The following is a 23,431-nucleotide window of genomic DNA, read 5'->3' as shown; positions in this document are numbered from 1 at the left end:
GACCCACAGCTGATAAAAGGAGTGCAAATTGCAATATTGCAAAGACTTAATTGCTTCTATTTAAAAAACCAGCTTTTGGTAGAGCAGTCTTTTCACATTGTGCTCTAGGAAGACAAAGACCTTAAGCATCACTCCTTGCAACCTAGAGATTTCATCTCAGAAAAGATACCTCTAGAAGGATTCTCTTCAACCTCACTGGAAAGGCCCCTATCAGGTACTGTTTACTAACCCTTGTGCCACAAAACTCCAGGGAATAGACTCTTGGGTTCACATGACACAGCAAAAGAAAGCACCAAACCCTGACTGGACCTGCACATCAGCTGGTGACTTAAAAGTAAAGATTTCCCAGAATTGAAGCAGACAACATCTGATGAGACAGCTTTTCCAAGACATCTGGACCAGGCCTGTTGGAAGTTTGTCTGCCAAACCTTTATGATGACATAATGCTTTAGATGATCTCCAATGTCTATGATCTTGATAACATATAGACTTTAGATAAAAAGTGCCTGAGAGTTCACCCTTCTACCCCTCCTTGTCACTCAAATCTGGCCACAACAGGTTTCTAATTGGTGCATTTTCCCTTCCATGTGGGACATGGTCACCCAGGAAAGATCTTTCCTGGCATTGAGGGACAAAAGCTGCTAAAACCTGAAAAACCTGACTCTTGATCAGCCATGCTTTCAGGGAAAGATCCCAACCAAAAGGGGAAAACTGTGGAAATAAGTAGAAACCTCTTTAAACTGGAGTCAGAAGGCCAGAAGGGAAAGCTCTCATGCCCTATGTCAATAGCAGAGCCCAACAGGAAGAGAAAAACTTCCTCTTCTTGACCTGCAAGAAGCTCAGCCAACGAGAGACTGTCCTAACTTAGCCAATGAAAAGCCACTACATCTCAACTCTTGGTTTACAATAGCCCTCCCAACTTCCTCTTCCCCTCTATAAAAGAGTTCCTCCCCTTTGCTGCTGAGACTTGCATGTGGCTCACCCTGGTTGCAGACCTCAAATTACAATTCTTTGTTGATCCCAAATAAACCTATTTTTGTTGGAGGCATAACTCGCTGTCTATTTTTTAAGGTCAACAAGTCCACGAGCAAGACTTTCTCTAGGGCAACCAGCAAGGAGTGGAACAGTTGGGCACAGGGTGTGCCCATCTATAACTTTACCAGATAATGCCAGATTTTCCAAACTAGTTGTCCTAATGTACACTCCCATCAGCAGTGTATAAGAGATCCAATGCTCCATATCCCCACCAACACTCTGTTGACAATTAGTTTTTGCCAATTAGGTGAGAATGAGAACTGGAATCTGTGGTTTTTATTTCCATTTCTCTGCTTACTAATGAAGCTGAGGCTCTTATCTTATTGGCCATTCATCTTCCTGCTTTTCTGAAATATCTGATTCTGTCCTTTACTCATTTTGGGGGGATATGTTTTCTTTTTCCTTATTGATTTTTTTTTTTAGAAATTTTCTATACATTCTAGATATAATAATGAAATTATGTAAGTTCCCAGTTGTGCCTTGCCTTTTCACTTTTTAAAAGGTGTTCTGTGATGAAGAGTAGCCCTAAATTTTAATATAGTTAAATACGATCCTAATTTTCTTTGTTTTCTTTTGATTTTTATGTCAAGAAATATCTCTATACTCAAATTATATCAAATACTTTTTTTCTGCGGAAACTAAAATAAACATTTACTACCCCCCCCTTAATCTGTTAGAGCAGTAGACCATAATAACAGATTTCTTAATCAACCTTATATTCTGGGATAAACCCAATTTAGTTGTTACATATTATAATTTTTATATATTCCAGATTTTGCTTGCTAATACTGTGTTTAGGATTTTTGTAGCCGTTTATAAGTGAGATTGGGCTGTTACTTTCCTTGTTTTACTGACCTTACCTGGTTTTGGTTTCAAGACTATTCCATGTGTTACTTATTCATTGGACAAAAATTTTTTTGAGTGCCCACTCTGCACAAGGCAGTATTCTAGGCACTTGGAAATATTATGAACAAAAGAAAAATACCCCTATCCTGATGGAGATTACATTCTAGCCTCATAAAATGAGTTGAGGTATGTTCCCCTTTTTCTGTTCTCTGGAAGAGCTGTATGACTCAGGAATTATCTCTTCCTTAAATGTTTGAAGAACATATTTGTTAAACTCTCTGACCCTGGGTGTGTTGTTTTTTGGTGGTTTTTATTTTTATTTTTTTGTGAGGAAGACTGTCACTGAGCTAACATCTGTACCAATCTTCCTCTATTTTATGTGGGATGCTGCCACAGTATGGCTTGATGAGTGGTACTATGTGCACTCCCAGGATCCAAACTTGCAAACCCTGGGCCGCTGAAGTGGAGTGTGTGAACTTAATCACTATGCCACTGGCCCAGCCCCTGGCCCTGGGGTTTTAACGATTGATTCTTTTTCTTTATTGGTTATAGGATCATTCAGGTTTTCTATTTTTGAGTCAGTTTTAACTAATATTTCATAGGAATTTTTCCATTTCACCTAAATTTTCAAATTTCTTGGCCTAAAGTTGCTGGCAATGTTCTCTTACTGTTTTGTTTTTGTTTTTATTTCCACTGCATCTGTACTTATGGCCCCATTCTCATTCGTTACCTTGTTTATTTGTCCTTTCCCTTTTCATTTCTTCTTCTTTTTTTCATTTCTCTGAGGAAGATCTGCCCTGAGCTAACAGCTGTGCAAATCTTCCTCTATTTTGTATGTGGGTTGCCACCACAGCATGGCTGCTGACAAGTGGTATAGGTCTGCGCCAGGGAACTGAACCCAGCCGCCAAAGTGAAGTACATGGAACTTAACCACTAGGCCATGGGGCCAGCTCCTCCCTTTTTTGTCTTGGTCAATTTCACCATAGGCTTGTCAATTTTACTAGTCTTATAGAAAAATCAACATGTGGCTTTGCTCTCTATTGTATTATATTCTCTATTACAACTCAATTTTTCATTTCATTAATTTCTGTTCTTATAGTTATTATTTCCTTCTATTTTGGTTTTATTCTGTTCTTTTTAAAATGTTTTCAGTTGGTGTTTAGTTCATTAATTTTCAGTTATTATCTTTTGATAGAAACATTCAAAGTTACACATTTCCTTCTATTTATCACAAGTCTGTCTAAAACTTTTCCAAAAATTATAACACAAATATACAAAAATGCGCAAATCATAAGAGTTCAATGAATTATTACAAAGTGAACATAACACGTGTTAACTCCTAGGCAGGTCAAGAAACAGAACATCGCTAGCACACCTGAGGCCCTCCTCATGCCTCTCCCAGTCACCATCACTGTTTTCCCCACAGGTAACCACTATCATGACCTCTATCACCACAGATGAGTTTTACCTGTTTTTGAACTTTATGAAAATACAATAATGTAGCATGTATTCTTTTGTTTTTGGCTTCATGTATTCAATACTTTATTTGTGAGACACATCTAAGTTGTTGCATGTGGCTATAGTTTGTTCATTTTTATTGCTATATAACATTTCATTACACAAATAGTCCAGAATTCATTTATCCATTTTACTGTTGATAAACATTTGTATGGTTTCCAGTCTGGGGCTATTGCAAATAATGCTGATGTGAATATTGTCTTCCTTTATTTTGAAATAATTTCAAACTTGTAGAAAAATTACAAGAATAGTACAAAGAACACTTTTTTCCCTGAACCATTTGAGACTAAGTTGCTGGTATGATGCCCCAAATAACTTAGAATTTATACATAATTCCTACAAATAATGGTATTTTCTTACTTAACCCCAATAAAATAATAAAAAGCAGGAAATTAATATTAGTATATTACAACCATCTAACCCACAGACCTCGTTCAAGTTCTTCCAATTGTCCCAGTATTTCTTTCACAGCAAAACACTCCAGTCCAGGATCACATGTTTTATTTAACTTTCGTTACAGCCTTGTAACTTTCTACAGCCTTGACCTTGACCTTTCTGAATATTACAGGCCAGTTGTTTTGTATAGTGCCCCATATTTTAGTTTTTATGATATTTCCTCATGTTTAGATTGAGGGCATGTATTTTTGGCAGTAATATCAGAGAAATAATGTTGTTTTCCTCATTGCATTGTGTCAGGTGGTAAATTATGTCAATTTGTCCTATTACTGAGAATATTCACTTTGACCAATTTACCAAGGTATTTTCTAACAGGTTTCTCCTCTGTAAAGTTACTTTTTTCCCATTGTAAGTAATAAGTATCTTGTGGGGAGATACTTTCACACTATGCAAAAGTCCTATTTAGTTTTAGCATTCATCACTGATTCCTATCTGCATCAATTATTAGTGTGATGGCAAATGATGATTTTCCCCTCCATCATTCCTTCTATATTCATCAAATGGAATACTACTTTAAGGAAGAGCTGTGTCTTCTCCCCCATTTACTTATTTTTTTCAATTATTTATTTATATGTATATAGACTCATAGAGACTTTTTTTTGATTGGCACCTGAGCTAACATCTGTTGCCAATCTTTTTCTTTTTCTTTCCTTCTTCTTCTTCCCAAAGCTCCCCAGTACATAGTTGTATATTCTAGTTGTGAGTGCCTCTGGTTGGGCTAATGTAGGATGCCGCCTCAGTGTTGCCTGATGAGCGGTGCCATGTCCACGCCCAGGATCTGAACCGGCGAAACCCCTGGCTGCCAAAGTGGAGCGTGCAAACTTAACTACTTGGCCACAGGACCGGCCTGAGACTCATTTTTATTTATACATTATCCTCCACTACTATCATTATTTGTTTTGTTGCTCCTATTTTCTGGGATTTGACCATTAGGAGCTCCTTCTAGCTGGCGTCTGTGTCCTTTCAACATTTTTTTAAAGGACTTCCTTAATTTCTGGCACAAGACGATGTTCCAGGCTCATCATCTACTTTCCCTGCCCCAGCCCTGGAATCAGCCATTCCTCCAAGGAGCTCTGTCATCTTTTATTGTAGTATTTATAAGTCAAGATCTGAGCACTAGGTGCACTCATTGCTACTGGGGTGTCTCAGCAGACAGAACTAGGAAATACACACATATATACATCTACATCTAATAAAACCCATGAGTTCATTCCACAATATACTTATTTGCTCAGCCCTATAATACACATAAAATACACAAAGTTTCAGAATTATTAACACATGCTCCTGTGAAACATAAATTTACTAACTAGAGGACAGTACTTGTGTACTGTTCTTTTTGTTTTTAGCCCCACAGTAAATAGGCAAGGTCTTCTTTTCCAAAGTTATCTAGGTTCGTTCTATTCTTTCCTACCCTCTCCAGAGTGGTTATTTTATTTATTTGTAATATAATTAGGTTCATTTGTTATTATTGGTATTCAATTTTGGGTTCTACCCCCACCACACACACACACACACACACACACACACACACACAAACACACACACATGCCCCTTGTCAAATCAGTTCGATGGGGAAAGGAAAGTATTTTTAATGAATGGTGATAGAATAACAAGATAACTGATTGGAGAAACAATGAGCCTCAATCTATATTCCACTCCATATGTAAAACATTTATTTGAGATTAGATCTAAATTAACCAAACACTACTACTGTAAAACTTCTAGAAAAATACATAGAAGAACATCTTTTCAACCTTGGGGTAGGCAAAAATTTCTTAGCTCATAGAAAGCACTAGCCATATAAGAAAACATTGATAAGTTGAACTTCATCTAAATTAAATATTTCTGCTCATCAAAAGATACCATTAAGAAAATGAATAGGTAAGCTACAGGCTTATGTACTGGAAAAATATTCTCAGTACATCTATCAATAAAGGACTTGTATTCAGAAGACAAAAAGAACCACTATAAATCAACAATAAAAAGATAAACAAACCATTAAAAGTGAACAGAAGTTTTGAACAGGCAACTAAAGAAGATATACAAATGGTCAAAAAAGGTGCCCAGTCATTATTCATCAGGGAAATGAAAGCTAAAAACTACCATACACCCTCCAGAATGGCTAAAATAAAAGAGACGACAAACGCAACGTTGGTGAGAACATGTAACAACTGAAACTTTCAACTATTACTTTGGAAAACTGACAGCTTTTTCTATAAAGTTAAACAAACATCAATTCTGTGACCCAGCAATACCACTTGCAGGTATTTACCTGAGAAAAATGAAAACATATGTCCACAAAAATATTTGTACAGAAATGTTCACAGAAGTATTGAAATCTGTCAACAGCCCAAACTGTATCAACTGGAGAACAGATAAAGAAATTGTGGCATACTCATACCATGGACTAGTAGCAATTCATGAGCTACTTTAAATGGATGGATTTCATGGTAGGTTAGATATATCTCAATAAGGCTATAAAGAAAGGAATGAATTGAAAATACATGTAAATACACTGATAAATCTCAAAAACATTGTCAAACGAAAGAAGCCAGGTACAAAAGAATATATACTATATGGTTCATTTACATATAGACTATATGATTCCATTACATAGTGTTCAAACACAAATAAAACTAATCTGTGATAACAGAAGTCAGATTGTGGTTGCTTCTGGTAGGAGGCATTGAATGAAAGAAGGTAAGGGATGATGTAATTGTTCTATATTTTGCTTTGCATGGTTGATTATATGAGTATATTTGTCACAACTCATGAAGCTAAACAGTTAGGACCTGTGCATTTTATGTTATGTAAACCACACCTTAAAAGGAAGATATCATTAAATGAATAGACAAACCCACATTGGGAGCTAATATTTACAATGCATATGTGTGACATAAGACTTATGTCCAGAATATATCAAGAGCCTCTAAAAACTAGCAATAAAAAAGCAAATATTCCAACTCAAAATGTGCAAAATATTTGAACAAATGCTTAACAAAAAAGATATAAGGATGGACAATAAGCATGTGAAAAGATGCTCCACATTATTACTCATCAAAAAAATGCAAATTAAAACATCAATGAGACACTATTATACATCCATTAAGATGGGTAAAATGAAAAAGATAATATCAAATATTTGTAAAGATGTGGAGCAACTGGAACTCCCAACCATTGTGGTGGGAGTGTAAACAGTTCTCTCATTTTAGAGAATTGTTTGGCAGTTTCTTATAAATTTAAACATACATCGACCCTATAAGCTAGTAATTCCACTTCTAAGTATTTTCCCAAGAAAAATGAAGGCATATATTCACAAAAAGAGTTGTACAAGAAAGTTCATACCATCCTTAATCATAATAATTAAAACAACCCAAATGTGCATCAACTGAGGAATGAATAAAGAAGTTGTTTTCTATTCATACAATGGAACACTATATAGCCATAAAAAGTAAAAAATGACTGATAAATGCAAACCATAGATCAATCTCAAAACACTACACTAAAATATACATACTGTATTCTATTTGTATGATTCAAATTTCATGCAGTTTAAAACCAGGAAAACTAATCTATCATGTGAGAAATCAGAAAGCTTTTGCACAGAGGGTGAGTAAAAAATTGATTGGAAAAGGGACTGGGATAATGGAAATGTTCTATACCTTGTTTCAGGTGGTGTTACCTGGGTGAATACAATTGTGAAAATTCATTCAGCTGAAGACTTAGGATAAATTCAAAAAGCCCTCAAAATGAAGATGAAATAAAGATATTTTCAGAAAAACATAAATGTGTGGATTTGTCACCAGCCAGTCTACACTAAGGAAAATACTAACGGTTATTTTTCAGGCAAAGAAAAATGATCCCAGATGTAAGCTTGGAGATTCAGGAAGGAATAAATAGCAACAAAAAAGGTAAGTATTAACTGTCTAAAACAATAACAATGTATTGTAGAGTTAATATTATATAATTAAAATATATGACAAAAATAGCACATAAGTTGGGAGAAAAGTAAAAGAAGTTAAAGTATTCTAAGATCCTTTCATTGTCAAAAATAAACTAAAAGAACTAATTTTATTAAACTCTGGTAAGTCAAAGATGCATGTGATAATCTGGAGAGAACTGCAAAAGAATATGTAATTAACAAACTAAGAAAAGGGAAATATTGAGTAAGAAAATACTCAAATACAAAAGAAAGAAATAAAGGAGAGAAAAAGGAAAATAGAATAAATAGAACAAATGTAAAGTAAATAGTAAGCTGGCAGATTTAAAATCAAACATATCAATAACTACATTAAATATAAATGGCTCCAAATAAAATGCTCCAAATAAAAGATAAAAATTGTCAGACTAGATTAAAATAACTTAAACCCAACCATATGCTGCTTATGAAAGAACTATTTATATGAAATATAAATATATAGGAATATGGAAAGTAAAAGAAAATAAAAATATGTGCCATACAAACTTTTTTTTTTTGCTAGGAAAGATTCACCCTGAGCTAACATCTGTTGCCGATCTTCCTCTTTTGTTTTTCCCTCCTTAAAGTCCCAGTACATAGTTGTATATTCTAGTCGTAAGTCATTCTAGTTCTTCTACGTGAGCCACCCCCACAGCATGGCAACTGACAGATGAGTGGCGTGGTTCTGCGACCAGGAACCAAACTAGGGCTGCCGAAGCAGTGAGAGCACCGAATTTTAACCACTAGGCCATCAGGCCTGGCTCTACAAACTCTGAACAAAAAAACTAGTGTAGCCGTATTGATAACAGATGAAGCATTACTAGAGATGGGAGATATTTCACAGTGCCAAAGGTACAATTCACCAGGAAAATGTAACAAACCTAAATTTTATGCACCTAAAAACACAGCCTTAAATGTATACAAAGAAAAAATTGATAGAATTAAAAGAATTAGACAAATCCACAATCATAGTTGGAGACTTTAACATACACCCCTCAATAGCTGTTAGAATAGGCACATGCTGAAAAATCAGAAATGGTATAAAGATTTGAACAAGACAATTAACACTCTTGACCTAAGTGACACTTATAGAACACTGTACCCAACAACTAGAATATGCATGATTTTCAAGTTCAAAAATTTACCAAATGCTGGTACATAAAACAAGTCAATAAATTTCAAAGGACTGAAGTAATACAGAGTGTATTCTCCAACCACACTCTAATTAAGCTAAATACTAAGCTTAGATTTCAAAGATTCTCGTGTGTTTGGAAATTGAGAAATCTATCTGGATAACTCATGGGTCAAAGCAGATATCACAAGGGAAATTAAAAATATCTTTTACTGAATAATAATGAAAATGCTGCATACAGAAACTTGTGTGATACAGTTAAAGCTTAGAGGTAAATTTATAGCTTAAAATGTTTATTATAAAAAAGAACAGTGGCTGATAATCAATGATTTAAGTTAGAAAATGAACACAAAATTTAACCTAAGGAAATTAGAAGAAAAAAATAATAAAGATAGAAGCAGACATTAATGACATAGAAGACAAACACACAATAGAGAGGATCAACTTCACTGGAAAGGCTTTGAAACTGATAAATTGCTGTCAAAACTTAAGAAAAAATGAGAGAAAATACAAATTACTCATGTCAATAATAAAGAAGGGGACTTCACTACAAATCCTACAGACTTTTGTAAGATAATAAGAGGATATCATGAACAACTTTATACTGACAAATTTGAAAACTTAGCCAAAATGGACAAATTCCTAGAAAAATATAACTTACAAAATTGACATAAGCAGCAAAAAAAGTCTTAATAGATTCTAACTTTCAAATAAAATGAGTGATAATTTAAAATTTGCCCACACACTGCCACTGCTGCCAACATCATACCAGCCCCTTGGAGTCTAATGGAGTCAGGTAATGCTCTAGAATGAGTGACAAGCCAATTTGAGGGAAGTTTGGATCCAGCCTCTTCTGGACTCACTACCAGGTATTTGGTAACAACAACCCCATCTAGATGCAAAATATCTTGATGCATTTTGCCATTCTGAGTAGGACAGCAGTTCCAGGGGAATCCTGATCTCATGGAGGTTTTCCAGATTTTCATTTCAGAAAATATAGTATGGCACCATAGCACAGGACAACTACCGCATATCAAATAGTTGCATTCTCAGCTTAGGGCCAATGTAAACCCCATCTTTTTATTTAAATGTATTACTGATTCTTAGCTTTGCACCAGTCACACATTCCGGTTTGTCCTCTACGATTTCAGCTGATCTTCTCCCATCCACATGACCATACTATTTCCTCCTCCTTCCTCTTCCTGATACAAGTCCCCTAGATACTCCAAAAATCATGCATGTGTAAGTAGGGTTGTTGTAACAGTGATGCTGTTGCCACTGAGGAGTCATACATTATATCTGGATTCTACTTTTTATCTGACAGAAGTTTGTGTGGTACCAGCATAAGCTTCAGAAAGAACACACAATGGACTTTTAAAAAATCTACTGAGAAGTTTCTTTAATAACCAAAAGAGGTGAAGTAAATAATTCACAGCCCAGTACTAATTTGTTCAGATGTATGAATTCTTCACTATAAAACCAAACCATGAAAACTAAAAGAAAGAAAGAAAAGGGAAAGAAGAAATTCCCACAAAGAAAACTCCAGGCCCAGATGGTTTCACCGGTAAATTTTATCATGTAAATAAAAATAAATAAATCCAATGTTACACAAAATCTTTCAGAGAATAGTCAAATTTTGCTATATTATGCTGTGGAAACAAACAATCCCCAAGTGTCAGTGACTCAAAACAACAGAGATTTCTTTCCCATGTTATATGTCAGATGTAAATTAGCTTCAGCTCTTCTCCAGGTTGTACGTATGCTGTGTCTCTCATCCCTGTGTCTTCTTCATTCAGGATCCAAGCTGAAGGAACAATCCCCATTTGGGACTTACTGTTCTCATGCTCTAATGTTGGAAGACAAAGAACAAGAGAGCTGGCAGAAAGACATATGGCTCTTAATGCTTTCTGTTCAGACATGGTGTAAGGTCTGTCCATTCATATGTCATTGGCCAGAGCAAGTCACATTTTTAATCTCAACTCAATGGGTCAGGGATAATACACTTCTTTCACAGGCAGCACTGCAAATCACATGGTAATAGGCAATGATACATAATCTTTTTAGAGAAAAAGGGAATGAATATTTGAATATCAATAAATACACTTCCCTACCAGTTTTACTAAGGTTGACTTTGATCGAAAATCTGGCCAACGACATTATAAGAAAGGAAAATTACAGTTCAGTCTCACTCATGATATAGATGTAAAAATTCTAAACAAAATACTAGCAAATTGATTTTGGCAATATGTAAAAGCATGAGAAAGTCTTTAATTTTTCATACGTGATACTGGTAATTGAGTTTTCTTTTTCTTGATCACTCTTATCAGGAATTAAACGATTTTATTAATCTTAGAAAAAAAGCTTTTGGCTTTGTTGATTTTCTCAATTGTACCTTGCTGATAATATTTTCTTAAGGGTTTTGTGTGTATAATCATGAAGGATATTGGTCTGTAGTTTCTTGTAATATCTTTGTCTGGTTTTGGTATAGTGTAAAGTTGGCCTCATGATATAAGTTGGGAAGTCTTCACTCCTCTTATATTTTCTGAGAGTTTGTTTGATAGAATTCATTAGTGAAATCATCTTGGCTTGAAGTTTTCTTTCTGGCAAGGTTTTAAATTAAGAATTCAATACCTTTAATACAGATGTATGGTTATTCTATTTTTCCAGTTGTTCATATATATGTCTTGGTAATTTGTGTCTTTCAAGGAATTTATCCATTTCATCTAAGTTGACAAGTTTATTATCATAAAGTTGTTCATATTCTCCCTTCAACATCTGTAGGCTATGTGGTTATGTTTCTCAATCCTGATATTGGTAATTTGTGTTTCTTTATTTCTTGACTAGTGTAGCAGGTTTATGAATATTTTCACTCTTTTCAAAGAACCAGCTTTTGGTTTTATTGATTTTTCTCTAGTTAGTGTTTTCTTTATTTTTTTTTTATTTTTATTTTTTTTTAAAGATTTTATTTTTTCCTTTTTCTCCCCAAAGCCCCCCAGTACATAGTTGTGTATTCTTCGTTGTGGGTTCTTCTAGTTGTGGCATGCGGGACGCTGCCTCAGCGTGGTCTGATGAGCAGTGCCATGTCCGCGCCCAGGATTCGAACCAACGAAACACTGGGCCGCTTGCAGCAGAGCGCACGAAGTTAACCACTCGGCCACGGGGCCAGCCCCTCTAGTTAGTGTTTTCTATTTCACTGAATTCTGTTCTTTATTATTTCCTTCCTTCTACTTACTGTGGGTTTCATTTGTTCTTTTTTAGCTCCTTAAGGAGTAAAGCTTAGATCATTTATTTTGGACACTTCTTTTCCAATATAAGCATTTAAAGCTATAAATTTTCCTGTAACCACTGTTTTGGCTGCATTCTACAAATTTTAGTATTTTGTGTTTTCATTATCATTCAAGTTAAAAATATTTTCTAATTTCCCTTGTGATTTTTTTTTCTTTAATGCATGGATTGTCTGGAGTTGGTTGTTTAATTTCCAAAATTTGGGAATTTTATAAACATCTTATTGATATTAAATTCTGATTTGATTCCACTGTGGTCAGAGAGCATATTCTGTGTGATTTCAATCCTTGTAAATTTATTGAGACTTGTTTAATGGCTCAGCATATGGTCTATCTTAGTGAGCGTTACATTTGCACTTGAAAAGAGTGTGTACCCTGCCACTGTAGGTAATAGTCTTCTATAAATGTCAGTTAAGTTGGTTGATAGTGTTGTTCAGATCACCTATCTTTACTAATTTTCTGTTTACTTGTTCTATCAATTATTGAGAAAAGCATTGAAATCTCCAACTATAGTTTTGGATTTGTCCATCAGTTTTGCTTTATGTATTTTAAACCTCTGTTATTACATACATACATGTTTAAAATTGTTATATTTTCTTGATGAGCTGCCCTTCTTATTATTATAAAATCCCTGTTTATCCCTGATATTCCTTGTCCAAAAATCAACTTTATCTAATAATACAGCCACTCCAGCTTTCTTATGATTAATTGTCAGCATGGTATAACTTTTTCTATCTTTTTACTTTTTTTCTATTGTGATAAAACACATATAACATAAAATTTACCATCTTAACCATTTTTAAGTGCATGGTTCAGTGGTATTAAATACATTCACATGGTTGTGCAACCATCACTCCCATTCATCCCCATAACTCTTTTCATCTTGTAAAACTCAAACTCTATACTCATTAAAGAATAACTCCCCATTCTCCCCTCCTCCTAGCCCCTGATAACCATCATTATACTTTTGTTTTTATGATTTTGATTGCTCTAAGTATTTTATCTAAGTGGAATCATACAGTATTTGTCTTTTTGTGACTGGCTTATTTCACTTAGCATAATGTCCTCAAGACTCATCCATGTTGTAGCATATTGCAGAATTTCCTTCCTTTTTAAGGCTGAATGATATTCCATTGTAGGTATATACCACATTTTGCTTATCCGATTATCTGAAGATGGACACTTGGGTTGCTTCCACATTTTAGCTATTGTGAGTAATGCTGCTATGAACATGGGTGTACAAATATCTCTTCAACACCCTGCTTTCAATATTTGTGGGAATATATCCAGAAGTAGAATTGCTGGATCATATAGTAATTCTATTTTTAACTTTTTCAGGGACTGCCATACTGTTTCCACAGCAGCTGTACCATTTTACATTCTAGACAACAGTACACAAGGGTTCTAATTTCTCCACATCTTCACCAATATTTGCTGTTTTCTGGGTTTTTGGTAATAGCTACCCTAATGGGTATGAAGTGATATTTCATTGTAGTCTTGTATTTCCCTAATAATGTGGTAACTCTGGAAATCATAAATTTCCCCCTTCCCCAGGGTTATCCTTTCATTTTTAACCTATCTGTGTCTTCATATTTAAAGAGTGTTTCTTGGGGCCAGCCCCATGACTGAGTGGTTAAGTTCATGTGCTCTGCTTCAGTGGCCCAGGGTATTGCCAGTTTGGATCCTGGGTGTGGATGTGGCACCACTCATCAGGCCATACTGAGGTGGCATCCCACATAGCACAACCAGAGGCACTCACAACTAGAATATACAACTATGTACTGGGGGGCTTTGGGGGAAGGGGAAGAGGAGGAGGAGAAGGAAGAGGAGGAGAAGAAGAAAAGACGATTGGCAACAGATGTTAGCTCAGGTGCCAATCTTTAAAAAAAAAAAAAAAAAAGAGCGTTTCTTTTAGCATAGAGTGAGATATTGCATTTTCCCCCCAACTGGACAATCTTTATCCTTCTAATTGGAGTATTTGAACCATTTACATTTAATGTAATTATTTCTGTGTGGTTGGGATTAAGCCTACCATCTTATGTTTTTTCTATTTATCCTATCAGTTCTTGCTTTTTTCTTCATATGTTGCCTCCCTATGGAATAAATATTTACCATTTTATCTCTACTGTTGGCTTATTAGCTATACTTCTTTATGTTTTTTAAGTGCTTGCTCTAGGGTTTCCAATATGCATCTTTAATTTATCACAGTCTACCTTCAGATAGCATTAACCACTAAATGTATAATATAAAGGTCTGACAACAATGTAGATCAATTTTCCCTGTTTTTTTTGTGTGTCATTCTTGTTACATCTTTTACCTCTACATATGTTATATAACCCAAATTATATAATTAGTTTTTACTTAAACTTCTTAGAATATTTTAAAATGAGAAAAATTTCTTTTATCTTAACCCATGTATTTACAAATTCTAGTGTTCTTCATTCCTTTGTGTAGATCCAAGTTACCATCCGGTATCATGTTTCTTCTGCATGAAGAATTTTCTTTCCCATTTTTTTCTAGTACAGATATACAGGTAATGAATTCTTTCAGCTTTTTCTGTTTGAAATGTATTTATTTCACTTTTGTTTTTTAAAGATATTTTCCCTAGATATAGACTTCTGGATTGACAGTTATTTTTTTTTCCTAAAACTTTAAAGATGTAGTTCCATTGTTTTCTGGCTTGAATGGTTTCTGACAAGAAGGCTGTTGAATTTATCTCTGTTCCTCTTTATGGAATGGGTCCTTTTCCCCCTGCTTTTTTTTTTCCAATATAAACTTGTAAATCTTTTTTTTTTAACACTCTTACGATATAATTCACATGCCATACAATTCACTCATTTAAAATGTAAAATTCAATGGTTTAGGATATTCACAGACATGTTCAACTATCACCACACTCCATTTTAAAACATTTTCATCACTTCACAAAGAAACCTTGTACACTTGGCTATCAACCCTCTACTCCATACCCATGCCCAGCCCTAAGCAACAATTAATCTACTTTCTGTCTCTATAGGTTTCCCTGTTCTAGACATTTCATATGAATAGAATCATATAATATCTGGTCTTTCATGGCCAGCTTATTTCACTTAGAAAAGTATTTTCAAGATTCATTCATATTGTAGCATGCATCCGTACTTTATTCCTTTTTATGGCCATGTAATATTCCATTGTATGGATATGCCAAATTTTGTTTATCCATGCATCACTTGACAGACATTTGGGTTGTTTCCACTTTTTGACTACTATTAATAATGCTGCTATAAACATTTTGTACAAACTTCTGTGTGTATAAATATGTTTTCTCTTCTCTTGTGTATATACCTACAAGTAGAAGTGCTGGGTCAAGTGGCAACACTATGTTTATTCATTTGAGGAACTGCCAGACTGTTTTCCAAAGTACTTGCAACATTTTACATTCCCACCAGCAGAGTATGACCGTTAAATTTCTCCAAATCCTCACCAACACTTGTTATTATCTGACTTTTGGATTCTAGTCATCTTAATGGGTGTGGAATGGTATCTCATTGGGGGTTTGACTTGCATTTCCCTGATGACTAATGATGTTGAGCATATTTTAAAGTGCCTATTGGCCATTTTATATCTTCCTTGGAGAAATATCTGTTCAGGTCCTGTCTTAGTCAGCCTGGACTGCTGTAACAAAATACCAAAGACTAGGTGGCTTAAATGACAGAAATTTATTTTCGTAAAGTTCTGGAGGCTGGAAACCCAAGATGAGGAATTCAGCATGGTTGTGTTGTGATGAGGACTCTCTTCCTAGCCCACAGACAGCCACCTTCTCACCGTGCCCTTACATGGCCTTTCTTCAGTTCACGTACATGGGAGGAGAGAGAAAGATCTCTCTTTTCTGGTATCTCTTTTCTGGTATACCTCTGGTGTCTCTTCTTAAAAGGACACTAATCCAGGGCTGGCCCCATGGTGTAGTGGATAAGTTTGGGCATGCTCCACTTTGGCAGCCCAGGTTCGCAGGTTTGGATCCTGGGCGTGGACCTATACCACTCATCAGCCATGCTGTGGCGGCAACCCACTGACAAAGTGGAGGAAGACTGGCAATGGATGTTAGCTCAGGGCTAATCTTCCTCAGCAAAAAAAAAAAAAAAAAAAAAGGACACTAATCTTATTGGATCATGGATCATGGTCCTAACTTTACTAGCTCATTTAACCTTAATTACTTCCATTAAGGCCTTATCTCCAATATAGTCACATTGGGGGTTAAGACTTCAGCATACGAATTCTAGGGGTGACATAAGTCATTCTATAGCAGATCCTTTGCCCACTAAAAAAATTTGGTTATTTGTCTTTGTATTATTGAGTTGTAAGAGTTCTTTATATATTCCAGATACTAGTACCTTACAACATATACGATTTGCAAATATTTTTTCCCATTCTGTGGCTTGTTTTCCTCTACTTTTAAACTTCCTCCATAGCCCTACATATTAATCATATCTTTTTATTCTGTATTTTTGATGCTCTGGCATCTTCAGGTCTTGCTGACCCTGGAGGGACTGCCCCTCCTAGGGCTAGCCAGTTCCTACATATAGTAAAGAACTCACCTGTAAACATGCTTTTCATACCTAAACAATAAATCCTGAGTCCATGCCTCAACTATCTCCTCTATCAGGGTCTTACACTCTAGGCCACTATTCCCCTGCCCTAATCACTCCAAGGTCAGGTATGAGACAACTAAGAACAGCCCCTAGACCCCAGGGCCTGCTGAAATTATTCAAACTAGTCAATCCTAAGACTGCTTACTTGGCTGCACACACTTCTTCCTGTGGAAATCACAAAAAGGATCTCTCCCAGGTTTACCCCTCACTGCCTCTGCCTCCTGACCAATCCTGGTGCTTCCCCATGTGGCCACCTGGAGCATGGAGTACCCCCTTCTCTTGAGATCTGCGAGTATAACAAACTATATTTTCAATGACAGTTGTCTCCTGATCTGTTGGCCTGACCATTCCTGAATAATACACCCTGGTTTTTAGCAATTTGATTATTACGTGCCTTGGTGGAATTTCCTTTGTACTTATCCTGCTTGGGGTTCATTGACCTTCCTGGGTCTGAGGACTGATAGTTTTCATCGCATTTGAAACATTTCAGCCATTATTTTTTCAAATATTGTTTCTGCCCCTTATTCTCTCTCCTCTATTTCTGGGAATACAGTTACATGTATGTTAGACTGATTAATACTGTCCCACAGTGATTTTGTTTTTATTTCAGTATTGTTTCATCTTATTTCAATCTTCCTCTATGCTTCGGTTTGGATGGTTTCTATTGCTATGTCTTAAGGACACTGATATATTCTACAGTATCTAATCTGCTCTGGACTCAATTCAGTGAATTTCCGTTTCACTTTAGATATCGTATTTTTTAGCTCCAGAAGTTCCATTTGGATCTTTTTTTATATTCCATTTTTTTCCTCATTATGTTCATGTTTTCCTTTAAAAACTTGAGCATTTTATAATAGCTGTTCAAAAGTCCATGTATGTTAATCCATCATCATTTCTTCTTCTTTTTTTTTTGGAGGAAGATTAGCCCTGAGCTAACTACTGCTAATCCTCCTCTTTTTGCTGAGGAATACTGGCCCTGAGCTAACATCCATGCCCATCTTCCTCTACGTTATACGTGGGACGCCTACCACAGCATGGCCTTTGCCAAACGGTGCCATGTCCGCACCCAGGATCCAAACCGGTGAACCCCGGGCTGCCAAGAAGCGGAACGTGTGGACTTAACCACTGCACCACCGGGCCGGCCCCCCATCATCATTTTTTAATCTCTTTCTACTGACTTATTTTTTATTTTCTTTATGGTCACATTTTTCTGGGTTGTTTTCAAGTCTAGTAATTTTAGTTTGAACAGCAGGCATTATGACCATTACATGGTTGTCAGGATTTTTTTTTTTTTAATTTTACTTTAAAGAGGTTGAAGTTTGTTTTGACAGGCAAGTGAGTTACTTGCAGCTTGGTCTGGTAGAGCCTGTTTGTAAGCTTGTAAAAGTAAATCTAAATCGGCCTTTATTCTAAGGCTAGTTTAGCCCTTCTACTAAGGTATGATCCTTCTTGGATATCTACTGAATGTGCTGGCTGTTCAGCAAGATCTTTCCACATTGGCTGTCAGAAACTTGAGTCTCTCCTAGGCTTGTGTGACCTCTAAAAATTATCCAGCTCATACCTCCCTGGCAGATATTCTTTGAATGGCCTTGTAAACTTCACCCTATGTGTGCCTTGTCGTCTGGGTACTCCAAGGAACAAATGCCAAGGAAGAAGGGGACTTGACACATAAGAGATTTACTGAATTGAAGTAAGTGCCTGTAAGGAAAAATGGGAAGGGAGCCAGGGGTAGCTAAGAGAGTCATAAGATTGCAATACAAGTCTGACCCTTACAAAGGAGAGAGGAATGAAAATAAGATTGAGCGGAAGACAATCAGACTGCACTGCAGCTCTAAGGAAGTTTGGGGAGCTAACAGGGAATTCTCGACCCTAAGTTTCCCATGAGCAAAGTTCTGCATTTCTCAGGATTGGGCCTGCCTCATATCCCCGATGAACTCAGTCACTAGCTACAATTAACACGTGGGAAGTGTGGCTTTAGTGCAAATATGGTGCTGGATTTCAGAGTGCAGCAGCTGGGGCCGCTAGTCAATTATGCTCTTCACAGTCAGAGATCTAAGAGGCACATTTCTGAGGCCACAGAGATTCACCCATTGCACCACATAGATCTAGTTCTCCTCACAATTTGGAGAGAGGCTACTCCATGATTCTTGTTATCCTTTCTTCCAGAGAGGAAACTCAGAATGAAAACAATGACATAACTACAGCCCTCATCCCTGCAGTTGATCTCAGGGCTGCAACTGGCACTCATCCTCCTCTGTGATTTATTCTGAATTTTCGTCACCCACAGCTATCATTTTGGCACGTCTTGGTGGCTTACCAAGTAGTGTGACCCAAACCTATATTCCTGGGCAGTCTGAACCCTTGGTAATCATACCCTTCTCAGTCAGAAGTTGCTACATGTCCATTCACAGTTACAGTAGTGTAAGGGAGTACCAAGAGCACTCAAATGGATAACCTGGGTTTAACACATATCCCACCCTGCCCCCTTCATTTAACAGCAGTCCTACCTCTTCCTGCTGATCAATTACCCCTATCAATATGGTGACTCCTCTGCTTGCCCACTAGTCCCTGGGTACAAGGAAGCCAAAGTTCTATGGTGGCAATTGTAATTTTTAGTTCCTTGGGACTCTTGTTGTGGCCTCTAGCAACAGTGTGCCCCGTGTGGAGACCAGGAACTTCAGTTCTGCCAAAGCCCAAGGTTGCAAGGATGGGAAGTACAAAATTCCAAAGTAGGTCATTGGAAGTGATGATAAATGGAGCTACTCTTCTTTCCATGCCTTGATTCCCAGATCTATGGGGATATAGCACCCTGTTATCCCTTTTGTGGATATAGCACTCTATAAATGTCTCTGATTTAATGCGTATTCTGTATCCTAAAGAACAGCACGTCATCCTTTTATAAGATTGCCTCTGAGTTGTCACTTCAGCTGCACCTTATAAAGGTTGGTCCAGTGTTCTATGAGGCTGGCTGCTTTAGGACGGTACTGCATTTGATGCTACCAGTGAATCCCGTGGTTATGGGACCATTCCCACACCTCCTTCAATGTGAAGGGGGTGGATGTTATGCTGTGTGTATCAGGTATTCTGTATCAGGTATTCTGTAAGCCCCAGGCTACTGAGAATTTGCAGGTAGGAAAGAATAGCCATATTCAGAATAGGTATATATCTCTGTGAGGATGAAACCCTAGCCCTTCAAGGATGGAAAGAGCTTGATATACTTGACTTGCCACCAAGTATCTGGTTGATCTTCTCAAGGAATAATGTCATGTCAGGGGCTTAGCATTAATCTCTGTTGCTGTAGTTCTCGGTCTACAAGTTTTGCACTTCTTTTCACCAGGGCATTCTTAATGTCCTTGGTGAATGATATGTCCCCTAGGTCCTCCCATGGAACATTACTCTCCAGTTGGTCTTCTGGTCTCATATAATACATTTATTCTAGCATGCCCACTCCCCTCAGACTCTTATTCCTTCCTCTGCCATCTTTAAGGGGAACTCAGGTATTTCTGTTTCCCTGAGCGCTGGCCATAGCTTTTTCCAGGCTTCTAAGAACCACCTCAGCAATGAATATGCCACATCCCCTAAGGTCCTTGCTAGTGTGTTAAATCTCATGTCCTGAGAAGGTGTCCTCAAGTCAATGAATTCTTGCTTATTTAGGCTTACATTCCAGTCCCTCTGATCTAACACCCTAAACATATATTTCCAGGGGTATCTGCTTGGCTCCTGCTGGCAAGCCAGCTAATTCATGCAATTCTTTTGGTGTGAGGTCAATTACACACCCTGCAGTTGGAGCTCTAGGAGGTGCATTTTCATGGCTGCCACACATGCACAGATAAGTATTCAGCCAAAGGTTGGAGGGGAACCCAAGCACATTTCTAAGCCCCTTTTCCACACAGCTTTCTCTTCTCTAGTACTGTGCCTTGCAAATTCTAGCCAGCTTGGCCTCCCCAAGCTTATATCCATACCTCACCAACTCACCCAAACTGCCAGGCTCCCCTTGGGTCATCACGACCCTGTGTTGTGATCCAGAAATTGTAGAAAGCCTGTGTGATCATAGTGATTTCTTTGCTCATTTTCCTTCTATCAGGGATTACAGTCCTGGGCTGCCCAATGTCTAAGACAGTTGTTTCATATGTTGTTTTTTATTATCTTAGCAATTGACTACAATAAAGCAAAACGTTTGACATGTTAGAGTTTAATACAAATTGCTACTTTCACTATCTCTCTGATAATGCTGCCTGTAAGGAAGACTAGGAAAAGTAGTTTTTATTCCAGGTATTCATGTGCTCAGTTAAAAATCAGGGACTTTATTACAAAAGAAGCAAGAGAGAACAGACATTAGGAGATGACTACTAATCTGCCTCGGTATTACAGATTTGCAGCTATTTTCTCTTTGTCTTTGGAAGAGATTTCCCAACTGTCTTCTGACTTTCATTGTGCTGTTCAGAAGTCAGCTATTATTCTACCTGTCATTCATTTATAGTGATCAGGCTTTTTCTCTAACTGTTCTTAATTTTTTTACTTCTTTGGTGTTCTGTTCTTTCATGATAACGTATCTGAGAGTAGGTTTCATTTTAGTTTTTCTTAGGATTCACAGGGATTCCTGAAGCTGAGGAATCCTGTTTTTTATCAATTCTAGAAAATTATCAGCTATTATTTCTTTGAATATTGCCCTTCCTCATTCTTTCTATTTCTTTCTTTTGGAATCCTAATTAGTCATATGTTAGACTTTCTCAAACTTCATCCAAGTCTCAATTTCTATTTTACCTTTTCCACCTCTTTGTCTCCCTAGGCTATAATCTGGGTAGTTTCTTCACCTCTATTTTTCAGTTCACTAATTTTCTCTTCAGCTCTGTCTAATTTACTATTTGACCAATCCACTAGGATTCTAATTTAATTGTTACATTTTCATTTTCTAGATGTTCTATTTAGTTCTTTTTCCAAACCTACCTGATTATTTTTGATAGTCTCTTATTTTTTAATTATACAGTCAATATTCTATTTATTTCTTTATATATAGTAAATAAAGCTTGGTATATTATGTATCCAGCAACTTTAATTTATAAAGTCTTTGCAGGTTTGATTGTGTTTGCTGTTTCTGTGAACTCTCATTTATGCTGGCTTATTTCTTTGTGTTTTTGTAACTTTTAGTAGTGAGCTCATGTTCACAGGAAATTTATCTGTGGAAATTCTTTAAGACTCCAGTTTAAAGTGCATTCCTCCAAAGAGGATCTATGTTTGCTTCTGCCAGACATGTGGTTTCATTACTTATCCAATAACACTTTAAACTACAATCTAATCTTGGGTCTGGGGGTTCACACATGTAGTGTGAATTCTGACACCAAGCTTACATGAAGGATGGTTATGAATTCTCAGGAGAAAGGTTGTTGTGGGTTTTTTTCCATCCAGAGCCAAGGACAAGACAGACAATTTTCTCTGCAATCTCTCTTTGAGGAGTAGATTTCGATGAATTCACTCTTAACTAAGGGCAACAATTTTGAAGGACGCAACTTTACATGTAGTTTCCAATACAGCTTCCCACTTTGCTTAGGCCTGAGACTTTATCTCCTTTCACCTGAGTGACCTCCTGAAATCAATTCTTTAAAGCACCAGTAAAGTTCGGCCTTTGATGAGAAGTTTTATAATTAGAATTTTTCAGGGTATCTAGCACATATATTGTGAGTCCCAATCACACAAGAGAGGCTACATAAGCTTAAGCATGAAAAATTAATACAAAGTGAGAGGATCAAAATGTGTTAGAAAGAATGAATCAAGTAGAACTGATGCCTGAATGGCTACCAGATATATAACTGAAGATCTCTAGTACATATACTGCCAGAAATGAAAAAGTAGATTTGCTTTTGATCTAAGAAGGCTGAAACTTAAAAAAAAAAAAAAAAAAAAAAAAAAACACTTCAACTACACCTTCCTAAAGGCAAACAGAATTGTGAGTGCTCTGAAGTTTTAAATAGGAAGTGCAGCACGGCACCACTAACTCCCATCCCAAGATTTCTTCTGACAAGCTTGCTCAGTGACATCCATGCCTCAGATTCTTACTGGTCACTTCTAACACCATTCATTGATTCTTCAGCAAGTCTCCAGACTACCAAGGTCATTCTGAATTTAAATTATTTGTTCCACACATATTAAGGTACATAACTATATAAAGGCACTTGGAGTGGGGTGGTAAAGGTACAAAGACATAAATTAAAAGGTAACCAGCATCACAAAGCAGGATGTGAAACATATAATATTTGTTTATACATAATAAATATAATATGAACAATAAAAAATGGGAGTCTGGAGGAAAAATAGATCACCTTGCATGGGAAGAGTCCCAACTACACAAGAGAGGCTACATGAGCTTAAGCATGAAGAATTACTACAAAATGGGAGGATCAAAATGTGTTAGAAAGAATGAATCAAGTAGACCTGATGCCTGAATGGGCTATCAGATATATAAACTGAGAAATCAAGCTGATGCCAAGTTTCAAGCCAGGGAAAACTGTGGTAACACTTTTAAAAAGAAAATCTAGGAGGGAAGGGAAAGATAGTTTGGGGAGAAATTAACCCA

General features: G+C 36.6%; 1 protein-coding gene across 36 annotated transcripts in view; it reads right to left on the bottom strand.

The window, feature by feature from the left end:
- Window positions 1-23,431, bottom strand: part of CDKL3 (cyclin dependent kinase like 3) — a 102,049-nt gene that overhangs the window by 14,921 nt on the left and 63,697 nt on the right. For 3 of the 36 annotated variants that reach the window (XM_070571005.1, XM_070571004.1, XM_070571002.1), the window contains one exon: window positions 10,502-10,794. The exons of the other annotated variants lie outside the window; for them this stretch is intronic. In XM_070571005.1, coding sequence (XP_070427106.1) covers window positions 10,741-10,794 — 54 coding nt within the window. In that variant the 3' untranslated portion in view covers window positions 10,502-10,740. Of the gene's footprint in view, window positions 1-10,501; window positions 10,795-23,431 lie in introns of those variants that run through there. 36 annotated transcript variants of the gene reach the window in all.

Source organism: Equus przewalskii, chromosome 13 (assembly GCF_037783145.1).
Source record: "Equus przewalskii isolate Varuska chromosome 13, EquPr2, whole genome shotgun sequence".
In the NCBI taxonomy this organism is placed as follows: Eukaryota; Metazoa; Chordata; class Mammalia; order Perissodactyla; family Equidae; genus Equus; species Equus przewalskii.
Note: the sequence above shows the minus strand (reverse complement) of the source record. Positions and strands in the feature narration are given on the sequence as shown.